Source organism: Triturus cristatus, chromosome 1_1, assembly GCF_964204655.1.
Source record: "Triturus cristatus chromosome 1_1, aTriCri1.1, whole genome shotgun sequence".
NCBI classification, from domain to species: Eukaryota; Metazoa; Chordata; class Amphibia; order Caudata; family Salamandridae; genus Triturus; species Triturus cristatus.
In genome coordinates, this window is record NC_140579.1 from 55,325,137 (window position 1) to 55,338,480 (window position 13,344).

The 13,344-nt window shown below is 45.9% G+C and overlaps 1 protein-coding gene across 1 annotated transcript in view; it reads right to left on the reverse strand.

The window, feature by feature from the left end:
* Nucleotides 1–13,344, reverse strand: part of LOC146869372 (complement C4-like) — a 536,657-nt gene that overhangs the window by 402,521 nt on the left and 120,792 nt on the right. Inside the window, exon 3 of the mRNA XM_085599650.1 lies at nucleotides 272–452. Coding sequence (XP_085455776.1) covers nucleotides 272–452 — 181 coding nt within the window. The remainder of the gene's footprint in view (nucleotides 1–271; nucleotides 453–13,344) is intronic.

Genomic DNA, 13,344 nt, shown 5'->3' on the forward strand with positions numbered 1-13,344 from the left:
AACACAGACCTCCATGTTAGAATAATTAGAAGCAGTTTATTATGGGGAGTTGGTCAACACTTGAACCTCTGAATTGGAATAAGCAGAAAGTGCTTTAAAGGACTCTTTGTTAGTGATTATGCAGCATAAATCCTCAAAGGTTATCTGGGGGGGGGGGGCGCTGCAGCACCTCCTTCACCCCTAGTTCCAGCACCTCAGTGCCAGTAAAAAAATCATATTATAGTGATCAAAAACCCCAGAGCAAAGCATTTATTCAAAGAGAGCCACTTACCCTCCTGGGCGGGTGTGTAGATGGGCTTTTCTGTCTGGATGAACAGGTAGCCCTTCTTGGTGGAGAGCAGGATGGGAACCTTTCTGTCTTTCGGAAACACAGGGCCTGAAGCAACCAGTTGGATATATTTTTGCTTCTTCAGAATTTCAAGTTCGCAAGTTTTCACCTGCTGGGCTGTGACCTGTGAGAGGAGAGACCAGAGGCTGTCAGGTGCAGTTGACAACTGGAACCAGTGTGCTGTAGAAACTTTGCAGTTGCATCATGTCCAGAGAACTTATGCTAAGCAGATCATTCAGATTACCAAGCCTAGTAAAGCATGGCTCCGTGTAAGATAATTCACTTGGTTGCGCACCTATATGAGAATTCCGTGGAGTGGAAGACACAGTTTCATATCCGAGAGGGGTTATGCCGCTTTGTAAACGTCAGGGCTCCTCACAGTGGACAAGCCTTATTTGAGATTCTCCTCTGTATCTAGGACAACTAAGCTTCAAACCTCACCACCTCAAAAAGAGCAGCCAGTAGAGCAGTTACTGCACGGTATGGTCTTCCTCCTACGCTGGTTCCATGACACAGCAAGGACGGCAGTGGGTACAGGATGATAAAAGAGCTGCCACGCTGCTTGCAGCAAGGTTCTCCTTACCCATGGCAACACGTCCACTGGAGGGGATAGGAAAACTCCATGGAATGGCTCAACAAATGCTTCCTCGACAGCCTGTTGTGAAAAAAACTCGGAAGCCCAGAAGGGCATTTTTCAAAGATTTCGGATGTGGGGTGGCAGGTTGGGAAATGGGGGATCTTTAGCATGCTACTCTAACGGGCAGAAGGGGTGGAGCAAAAGGAACCGTTACACCCTATTTAAGAACGGCATTTCCTAATGGTCTGCAACATGCAAAGAGATTTATAGGGGGTGTTCTAACGGATTTAGTAAACAATATCGTATTGTAGTGGAGACAGGGTTTTATGTACACACATTGCTATGTTAGCATAAGCACTTTAGAAGTTAAACGCCATCTTGCCACTTTGCTGCTTTTGCACACAACACTACAGGTAACTGTTATTACAAGTAAAACTGCTTGCTTGCTTTTTCTTCACATAAGAATGGTCTGTTGTTCACATCCCTAGACGTGCCCCGCGACCTTAGTCTGAACACTGTGTGCAGAAGCCGTCAAGGTCAAATAACAATGTATGCTGTTGAATTCAGGTTGATCGGCCCACGCTCTAGACAGAACAAGCACACAGCTGCAAATATCTGAAACTCGGGTGCCTTTAATATTGCATTTGCATGCATGATTCAGACACTTGGAGAAAACCTTTCCAGACACAGAGAGCAGAGCTGATCCTGTGATGTGATTCACCTAAGCTGATCTTTGAGGTATGGGGTTCCCCATTCAAACCTAGGGACCTTCTATTAGTTTATACAACTAGTTTACTAGCCAAGGGAGGGTGGTTCACAAGGTATTATAGGACCTGTTTTCCACTATCATTTTTAATATGATTCCTCCCTTCATTTTCTATGGAATTGTAACAATGTCCGGACCGTGTTGATCCTGAACACGTTTGATCACGGAGGGCAGTACAGCCATAGACGGGGTGCCGAAGCACTTCTAGTAGACTGCTGCAAACACCTTACCCCAGTTATCACAATCAGCTACATCTGGGACTAAGTCTTTCTGCAAACTAATGGTGAGGATCTTGTGTTTTTTCACAGGAGTAGAATTCGGAAAACCTGCTTCCAGTTGGTCATATTTCTCAGCAAGCCAATAAGGCATTTTGTCCTTATTCTGGGGGCGCTTGCCCATTACTGAATTAACCATGACGGGACTAATAGTAATCCCAGCCGTGCCAGCGGGTTGCGCCGCAACCCCAGCTGCCCCCACCTGGACATTGCGTGAAACGCATTGCACTAAAGCCCTATGTACCGTAATTAGGGCGGTATGGAGTTGACGTAACTCATCCAGCGGGGCTAGCAAATATCGTGGATGTGGTGTGAACCCGGCCAAGACTGGCCAAGTGGCCCCTGGAATAGACAAGGGACCTAACCGAACTGGTGTAATGGTGGGGGGGAGGGCGACATTGAACCAAATACGATGCTGCCAAGCAGAAATAGGAATCTCCTGCGTCCTATATGGCGTGTAATTAGCTGGAACAGCCGTAGAAGTGTATGCGTGAAACGTCTTATCATCCGCATTCACCTCCGGAAAAGTAACCCAAGAGTAAAACAGCTCATAGGGGAATGATGCATCGGCACTCACTACAAATATAATAGACATCCCATCGTCAGGCACCCCGAACTGCGTCAAATGACACCTGAGAGGTGCGCAACTATGCACTGCAATAGCGACTTCAGCCATAAGGACGCAGAGAAGAAAAAACAATCTATATTAACCCATAGCATAAAAAGGATAATTATTGAAAAAGAAAACCTTTTTAATTGTCAAGCTTGAATGAACCCATAAATCAACTATATAAGTAGGTTTAAACCGTCACTCCTGTCAACCGGAAACAAGAGTGAGGGTGTTGAGGACAAAAATAAGCACTACTAAGGCGTCTCAATCATAAGACCAAAACGATAGGTGCACCATGTTGCGGGGATTCTGCTCATGCACAGAACTATGAACAGGAAACCAGGACCCAAGTGAATTGTGGTGTACCAAAAAACTCACCTCAGTACCCAGAACCCCTATCCGACTAGCATCAGTGTCTCATTCGTTCTCCGTATCATCTCGAAGCTACCAATGATTAGACAACCCAGAATAAGCGACTTAGAGTACTCTCAGCAATGGTGGGAATCAGAAACACTTTTTCGTTATTATTCTCATATCAGTCCACAACAAGAGTAATCAGAGACACGGAAAAGTTTAAAATGTTTATTTTTAACTACGTGCTCTAAGGTGCAGTACTTGGGCCAACATAAGCAGACAAATGATAAAAAACTAAACCGTCAGCATTGTTACAATACCATAGAAAATGAAGGGAGAAATCATATTACAAATGATAGTGGAAAACAACCACCCTCCCTTCGCTAGTAAGCTAGTTTTATGAAACTAATAGAAGGTCTCTAGGCTTGAATGGGGAACCCCATACCGTAAATATCAGCTTAGGTGAATCACATCACAGGATCAGCTCTGCTCTCTGTGTCTGGAAAGATTTTCTCCAAGTGTCTGTATCATGCATGCAAATGCAATATTAAAGGCACCCGAGTTTCAGATATTTGCAGCTGTGTGCGTGTTATGGCTAGAGCATGGGCCGATCAACCTGAATTTAAAAGCATACATTGTTATTTGACAGTGACGGCTTCTGCACACAGTGTTCAAACTAAGGTCGCGGTGCACGTCTAGGGATGTGAAGAAAAAGCAATAAAGCAGTTTTACTTGTAATAACAGCTACCTGCACTGTCGTGTGCAAAAGCTGCAAAGTGGCAAGATGGCGTTTTACATCTAAAGCGCTTATGCTAACATAGCAATGTGTGCACATAGAACCCCGTCTCCACTACAGTTCCATAGTATTCAAGCATCTGGTAGCGCAGATGGATCAGCCGGGGCTGGCTCAGCCGGGGCTGGCTGTCGTGTCGCAAAGATCGTACAGCCATTGCGGAGCAAACAAATCAACAGCAGCACACCAGCAGACAAGGCGAGAATTAACGGAAGCCCGCCGAAGACGCTGGAAAAAATAGAATGAAAAAATGCCAGTATCACACAAAATATTGTTTGGAACGAGGTCACAAGGCCAGAGCCCACAACTTTGAAATAATGCACCGAGCCAGTTGTTGACGAGGCATTGAATATAGTGTGAATCAGTGCACCGAAATGAAGTGGGAGATCAGTATTTAAAAGAGCATGCACCTCAGTGCGGGTGTTAGCCATGTGAAGGACAAATGTTTCATGGGAGGAAGTCAGGGCGACTTCTTTTTGAGACAATACAGCCCTTATTCTGCTCATCTTGTTGAACCCTGCTTTCAAGGTTGGTATGGAAGGCCAGATGGATACATCCAGTCTCACATGCGGGGGTGGGAAAAGGACATTCTTACAGCAGACTACTCGTTGAGAGACAGTTACAATGTACGGAATCCCTTCTAGCATCCCGCAGCATGCCTCATTATTTAAAAGCAAATATCTACCGTTTGCTAATAACGTGAAAGTGTGTGTGATCGCTGGCACAGGATTTCCCTTCAAAATGCAAGCTAAATTTGGGGCGTGAACGTTGCATGCATCATGCAATTGGATGTTCCTACAGACTACTGAGTGATCAGGTGTGGAAGTGCATTCCTCTCCTTTTAAATAAACCTCTTTACCCTCTCTCAGGCACCTGTATGTAAATGGGAGTGACCAAACTTCATGCAGGAAAGCGGTACCCAATGGTTCATATCTGCTTAAGGCATAGTGTTTCATACATGAACTGAACTTAAAGAATGCAATGGTAGAGTGATTAATTACATTGATAAGCCACACAGCTGAGTTTGATTCGGCCACAGAGAATGGCAAAGTTTTCAACTTTTCAATATGCAATAATGAGTATGTCGCATCCTTCATGGACATGAACTGTTGTTTATTAGTCAGATTAAACGGCAGGAATAAAGATGATGTGTTCATGTAGCTTCTGCACACAGTGTTCAGACTAAGGTCGCGAGGCACGTCTAGGGATGTGAACAACAGACCGTTCTCATGTGAAGAAAAAGCAAGCAAGCAGTTTTACTTGTAATAACAGCTACCTGTAGTGTCGTTTGCAAAAGTGGCAAGATGGCGTTTAACTTCTAAAGCACTTATGCTAACATAGCAATGTGTGTACATAAAACCCTGTATCCACTACACCCTCCCTTGATCGGACCACGAACAGAATATGGAAGCAATGTAGGAACGCAGAGTTCAAGTTCATATATTGCCAATCCATATAATTGGTAGCGAAATTTGGAAAAAATTTGTTGGGAAAAAGTTAAAATTAAACATGTAGTTTTGGGTTATCGACATTTGAACTCTCATTGTCGAACCTGCACGGAGCAAAATACCCACAGTTCTGCCCTGGTAGATAGTCTTGTGAGAAAAAGGTTTAAAACAACACTTGACATCTCCAATGGCTTTTATAGCCATACATGTCCTCTGTTAGCAGTCAATGGACATCCTTTACTTTAGGTGGCAAACAAAAACAGTTTAAAAGATTAGCCATGGGCTACAAAAACAGTCCTGGTGTCTTTGCCGCGCGTGTAGTCTCTCTGTTGGAGAGCATTGACCATGATGCGTACTCGTATGTTGATGATATCTATCTCACAGACGACGAATTATGGCCGCATCTGTGACGCGTTGACCGCATCATTGTTATGTTTGCGGACTTCGGTTACAAATTTAACTTTGCAAAATCACACATTGCAGAGTATACTGTGTTGTTTTTGGGCTATGAACTCAACAACGAAGGTCGAGGTTTAGCACCTAACTTCCTGGAGAAATGCACGTGTTTGCGCGCTCCGACAACTCTGAAAAAACTACAATCGTTGCTGGGTTTTTTGAATTTCGGGCGTACTTACATTCCCGATTATGCCCAGCGTATCAAGCCGCTATATGCCTTGGTACAACCTACTTTTTCCAAATCGAGCTGGCTGCCAGAACATTCAGCTATCCTGCAATCTTTGCATGCAGATCTTCTAGCTTCTAAATACTTACTGACGCATGATAACCACACAAACCTGGTAATAAGAATTGTGCCTGGCGCAGTGGGTTTCACGTACTTAACATTCAATGAGGGAGAAACAGTCCCTATTGCTTACAAGTCACACCTGTACACTTCAGCTGAAATGCACTTTTCCACTGTCGAAAAGGTTTTGACGGCAGTGCAGATGGCGATTCTGAAAGAGAGAGCACTGTCGCAAGGGAAACGCATGTTGGTTGTCACACCGTATCCTGCCCTAGAGGCAGTGACAAAAGCCAGTGTACCAAATTCTAAAGCTTTGCATCCACGTTGGCTACAATGGGCCACTTCTTTGACGTCTCCAGATGTCACTTTCATCTTTGATGCCTCATTGCAGACTCAGAAGTATTTATAGTATGAATTTGTTCATCCAGCTCCACTGTCCTTGCGCCCGCCTGAGGATTACCATTGTATCATTTACACTGACAGTTCGGCGCAACCGGCGACGGAATCTAAGCATGCTTATTCAGCGGCCTGCGCAATAGTGGCTGGTACTTTCGTAAATGGTGAATTTAAGTCTGATGTCGTGCACACGCAGACATTGGGTGATTGTACCACCCAGTTGGCAGAGCTTCGTGCTCTGGTGCTTGCACTGGAGTTTGCTGATCCTCGAGTGACTACTCTTGTAGTGAGTGACTCTTTTTACTGTGTTCAGTCTTACAATGACAATTTATTCTTTTGGTCTCAGAATAAGTATCGTGATTCCAAAGGTAGCACAATCAAACATAAAATGCTTTGGGTTCGAGTCGCAGAACTTAAACAACGTCTGCCGCTCGTGAATGTAATTCACACTCTTGGCCACCAGCGCGTCTGGGTACACACTGTTGGCAACAGTTTAGCTGACGAAGCAGCGAAAACAGCAGTGGCAACATATCGAGTAGCAGCAGTTACAAGATCCAAAAGAAAGATTGATGATGACATCTTGGCAGCAATTGCTGCAACAGAGAAGGGTGATAATTACCATTGTGGTTTCCCTCTAAATGCTCTTATCAATTAAGTCCTGATAAAGTTCCCTATGTGAGAATTAACGACGTTGGTGACAGATTGATTCCCAACATGGACAGCAGACTTTCCTTGATAACAGCAGCTCACGGAGGTATGGCTTCTGCCCATGCCGGCGTTTCAGCGACTGTTACTATCTTACAACAACGTTACTGGTGGCGCGGATTGTATAAACAGACTCGTGCTTATGTCCTTAATTGTGACATTTGCCAGCAGATTAAACATTCGACTGCTGCGCGTCCACCTCAAACACAGTTGTACATATCTAATAAACCACTTGGGTGTGTTTATTTGGATCACTGCGGTCCTTTCTCCTCTGATACTGCATATAGGTATATCTTAGTTGCAGTGGATTCGTGCACACGTTTTCTTGGGGTCTGGCCACAACGGAGTGCTGATGCTCGAACTGTCATCAGGGATTTGCGTGTCTTTGTGGGAAGTTTTGCATGTGGTACCCTCCATTCAGACGAGGGTCCAGCGTTCGCCTCTTAGGTGTACAAGGATGCCATGAGATCTTTGGGAGTCCAAGTCAAATTTTCGTCTCCATACCGGCCTCTGGGCAATAGTGTTGTGGAGCGAATGAACAGTGACTTAAAGCAATCCCTGACAGCTAGGATTTTAGGTACTGGCAAGAACTGGTTGGCCCTTTTGTATAGCATTCGACGTGCACTTAATAATCTCCCTAAAAGGTCTCTGGGTGGGCGGACCCCATACGAAATGCTCTTTGGCATAAATATGTTTGTCTCGGACCTTGATGGTCTAGACATGTCAGCGTCGGCCGCACACTTTGACGTAGATGATCATTCTGCTGAATCTACAAGAGACTCGAGACAGTCTTGCAAAGGAACACTTGCCCTCCACAACTGATGCTGCACTTCAGATTCCGGTAGTTGGCTGGCTACCTCGAGTTGGTGACCTGGTCTGTGAGAAGGGGGAGAACAAGAAGGAGTTCGGCCCCTCTTATCGTGCACTGGTTCCAGTGCTTGGCGTGCAGGGTACAAGAACAGTCATTTTACCTCCACGTCCTGGTCGCAAGGATAACAGGTACATCTCCATTGACAATATCAAACTACAACGAGTGGCCGATTCTTCTTAGTATGACTCCAGCGGTCTCTTGTCCAGCAATGCTGAGAAATTCTGTTTTGGCTCCGGCAAATACCAACAGGCCTGACGTTGCCGTCAAGATGCATACAGTTACTAATCCTTTATTGCCTCCATCGGCTGGTGGTCCAGTTGAAGATACTGAGTATACTTATCCCACAGATGTGTCGTTGCCTGGTTTACAATCAAGTGCAGTTGACCAGTCACGTTTTTCATTTGACACTAACTCTACAACATCGAATGCCCCATCAAAAATTTCTATTTTTGCTGTTTGGTTTAAAAGACATTTTTGAATTCTCCCTTGGACTTACATTGGCTGGGGCTCATATTTTTTTTTTGTTTATGTCGACTGGATTTGTGGTTGTATTTTTCCGTCTGGTAAACTAAAGGATCTGCAATTAGATTAATTGATGGAACTTTGGCACCCCACTCCTCATCACACATCATGAAGAGGGACCAGACTTTTGTTAATATTACTGCCTGGCCTGTGTTAGATGGGATTGTATGGGATGCTGTAAAATTTCAAATTCATGGTCCAACAGAGGTGATTAATGTCCCCAATGTACTTCGTGTTTCTATGGGGGATGTTGTGAAACAAAACATACGCTCTGATGATTGGGATGTCCAAGCCGTCGAGGCTCTTTTTTCGGATTTGAAATATTATTCTGCTTTTGATGCTGAATATTTATATTTAGACAAAGCAAATTATGGAGAATTGTTTTCTTACCAACACTATGGCAATCATTTCCTGCATAAAACGAATACATTTAGAAATGTCATTAATTATACGCAATGGGAACATTGTCCAGCACTGGTTGAAGGCAGCTCCAAAACTCTAGTGAAAACATTTACATATTTTTCTGATTTTAGTGTATCTAAACCGGAAGCCTTTTATTTTAAAATGACTGCTGAATCAGCTTCCAAAGTTAGACTGACCCACACTAAATTACTGTATTCAAAGTCCTTTATGGATGAATTAGCTATAGGGGACTATGAGCTGTGGAAAGATACCATTGATCTTAAATCTGCTTGGGGTTCTAAAGCATGGCAGGTACAAGGCACAGCAGCACTGCATCGTGCATGCCTTATTCCTAACCACCTGTTGTTTTTGAATTCTACTATTTTTCAGACCACCTGCTTTGGATTGGCTACTTCTAAAAAGGTGAATTCCCCTTCTATTCCTGATCTGGGCACTTATCCAACATGGGATAATCACACAGATCTGTCCCTTGATGAATTGCAGTCATTCATTACTAATACATCCTTCAATGTTTTTCTACCCTGGATCATCAAGGATGGTTATTATGACAGAAAAGTTCAGATTCCTGTCAGCATCGTTTTCTGGGTCTGCTCCCCGGTTAGACTCAGGTTAGGGTGGTTCCCCGATTTGAATCTTCCCATTCGGTCACTATCTATTCCTTAGGTAAATTATGTCAAAACTGGCTGCAACACTCCACCTTGGCCTCTGTTAAACTTCATTTGTCAAAATTAAATGACAAAGTAAATCTGAATGATTTTGTTAAGGGCCCTGTGGGTGGCAGGTCTAAAAGATGGGTGTATGCTGTTTCCAACGAAGTTTGGAAATTATCTCAAACTGAAGCTGCTTCTAGATTAAGAGCTATCGATCAATCAAATTTGAAAAAAGTGCTTGCTGTGATTGATAATAGCATTAACACCCTTTCTTCCAGAATTTACACACTAGATAATATTATTTCATCTGTTGTGGATATTATACAGGATGATATGTCTGTTTTATATCATGGTCAAAATCAATTGCGTTCTATAATGCAGTTTGCATGGACTTTTTAAACATTGAAGGCTGGGAAAGTTCCCTGGGACTACATGAACACATCATCTTTATTCCTGCCGTTTAATCTGACTGATAAACAACAGTTCATGTCCATGAAGGATGCAACATACTCATTATTGCATATTGAAAAGTTGGAACCTTTACCATTCTCTGTAGCCAATTCGAAATCAGCTGTGTGGCTTATCCATGGATTAATCACTCTACTATTTCCATTGTTTAAGTTCAGTTCATGTATGAAACACTATGCCTTAGGCAGATACGAACCATTGGGTATCGCTTTCCTGCATGAAGTTTGGTCACTCCCATTTACATACAGGGGCCTGAGAGAGGGTAAAGAGGTTCATTTAAATGGAGAGTGTTGGACTTGGCCCTTCTGGCAGGTTCACCCCTAAACTTTTTGCTTTTACGGGTGACCTGGTGGTAGTGATTTTTGGTTTCTGTGCACTTTACCGCTGTGTCCCAGGGTAAAGTGCATGCGTGTAGTGAGGTAGGCCTGCCCTCCCATAAGAATGCATGAGGAATGTATGTGTCCCTGGTAGTTCCTGATGCGTGGGGTGTGCAGGGTCGAGTCTGGTATGTGCGGACTCGTGTGATGAAATGCTGCGCGATGATGTGTGCGGCGTGCATGTACCTAGGATGGAAGTGCCACTTCTAGAAGTGGGCACTTCTGTGTGCAGTGTGTAATGTGTGCCTTGTCTGGCGATTGGCTGGCGGAGGTCATGTGACGGGCTAGGGAATCCCCAGAGTCAGGAGGAGTCACCCAGTGGTGAATAGGGAGATCAGCAGCTAGATGGGTGGGAAGAGTACACCTGGGTCCTGAATAGGGCTGGGTTTTCCCCACACAATGCTGGCTCCACCCCCTGTGGTGCGACTGATGACCCTGGCCTGTTCTCTGAATAGGGAGAGGGGCTGAGCAAAACAAAGTGCTCAGGAACCAGTTGTAACTGGTTCGCCCCTTCCCTGCACCTTGAGACAAAGGTGTTCTGTGTATAAGAAGGGGCTGTGACCCCATGAAAAATGTTCTCTTCCAGGATCCTGCCTGAGGGGGCTGCTGCTGTTGCTGGGCCAGAGGACCGCCACTTGGACTACCTCCCTGCCTGGAGGCCCAGTGAGCTGGCTCTGGGCCCAGCCTTGCCCCCCCTGCCTTGCTGCATACAGAGTAGGACTTTGCTGGACTTTCGTTATTCTCCCCTAAGCGCTGGGAGCGCTTCATTTGCATCTCTAAGCGCCTGGAAGCACTGGACTGGCCTTTAGCGCTGAAAGCGCTTTCACTTTGTCCCTTAGCGCTTGGAGCGCGTTATTTCTGAAAGCCGGTGCCCACCCGGCGTTTGCCCCGTCTTTGCCGATCCTGCCAGGGACATTGCCGCCCATATCGAGTGCCCACCTCGATTTATTGCCTTTTCAAAAGAGCCGGTGCCCACCCGGCATTTCCCCGCGAAACCGGAAGCCAGGCAGCCTCGGTGAAGACGTGGGCGGGACTGCAAACACAGGAAGCGGACGGGAGCCTACCCCGCGCTCCTGTACTGAAAGCAGGAAGTAAAAGTCGTGGCGGTGGACAACGAGCTGGGGAATCCCTGCGTTGCCACGGAACGACGAGGAAGTGACCGGGGCTTCCATGAGCCGAAGGAGCCCCGCACGGTTGCCGCCAGGGAGAAGAGCCCGTCGACCGCAGGAGTCCCCAGAGAGCAGCCCGGTAAGTGGTGAAGGGCTGGGGGACTCCGTGCGGGTATTAGGTGCCGGTCCCAGACCTGTCTATGCCCTAGAGTCTAAGAGGCTCCAACGAGCGGGGGCATTTTCTTGGTCAGAGCGCCTTGCGCGCTCCAACGAGCGGGGGCATTTCCTTGGTCAAAGCGCCCTGCGCGCTCCAACGTACGGGGGCATTGTTCCTCCTGTTAAGAGCGGCCCGGGAAGGCAGCGGGCCACTCCAACGTTGCCCCCACATTTGTTAACGAGCCAGAGAGGCTCCACCAGGCCATATTTGTTTGTTCACGAGCCAGAGAGGCTCCAACAGGTCATATTTGTTTGTTAATGGGCCCAGGGAGGGCTCAAGAGGCACGCCAGTGCCAGGTTCCTTTCCCCAGCTGCCCAGCACTTAGTGGGCAGCTGCCACGTTTAGGTTGTGCCCCTGTGCGCATTGGCCTGCGCAGCCTGCGCAGTCCAGCCCTGACTTTGTGGACGAAGGGCGTTTGAGCCCCTGAAAGGCCAGGTTGGCCTGGGGACAGTTGCTGTGTTGTGCCCTCACCTAGGGTACCTGATCATTGTTACCTGTGTACTTTTGCGCCTGCGCAATGCCTTTACGCTGGTTTTATGTCTAGCTGTACCTATGCGTAGGAGAGGGTTTTTCCTAGTATAGGTTATGCCGATGTGTTCATGGTGCCCTGCGTAATATTCTCCTAAGGTGGTTAGGGTTGCGTAGGTGGTACTTACCTGTTACCAGTAGTTACTGGTTGTGTGCTACATGTGTTATTTTGCGCTACAGTAATTTTATATCCTATGTTCTAAGTACTAAGTTCTAAAAGTGCTAATTCCTGACAGTGGTCCCTGTGGCCCTGTCCCCTGTACATATAATCCCTTGTAAAATTCTGCACGTGCCAGTTGGCACAGTGTAAATTGTGTGAATATTATCTAATGTGTTTTGGTATAATACAAAGGCTATTTTTATATATAACCTTGTGTGGAGTTTCCTTTGTGGTGGGCCTTGGGTGTTGTTGCTGGGTGTGCGCGCAAACGCTTTACACATTGCCTCCGGGATAAGCCTGACTGCTCGTGCCAAGCTACCAAGGGGGTGAGCAGGGGTTATCTTTGGAGTGTAACTCCCCAGCCCTGACTAGAGTGGTGGTTTCTGCCTGGCTTTCGCGCAAGCCCTAGCCAACCAGAAATCCCATTTCTAACAGAGAGGAATGCACTTCCACACCTGATCACTCAGTAGTCTGTAGGAACATCCAATTGCATGGCGCATGCAACGTTCACGCCCCAAATTTAGCTTGCATTTTGAAGGGAAATCCTGTGCCAGCGATCACACCCACTTTCACGTTATTAGCAAACGGTAGTTATTGGCTTTTAAATAATGAGGCATGCTGCGGGATGCTAGTAGGGATTCCGTACATTGTAACTGTCTCTCAACGAGTAGTCTGTTATAAGAATGTCCTTTTCCCAACCCCATATGGGAGACTGGATGTATCCATCTGCCCGTCTATACCAACCTTGAATGCAGAGTTCAACAAGATGAGCAGAATAAGGGCTCTATTGTCTCAAAAAGAAGTCGCCCTGACTTCGTCCCGTGAAACATTTGTCCTTCACATGGCTAACACCCGCACTGAGGTGCATGCTCTTTTAAATACTGATCTCCCACTTCATTTCGGTGCTCTGATTCACACTATATTCAATGCCTCGTCAACAACTGGCTTGGTGCATTTTTTCAAAGTTGTGGGCTCCGGCCTTGTGACCTCGTTCCAAACAATATTTGGTGTGATACCGGCATTTT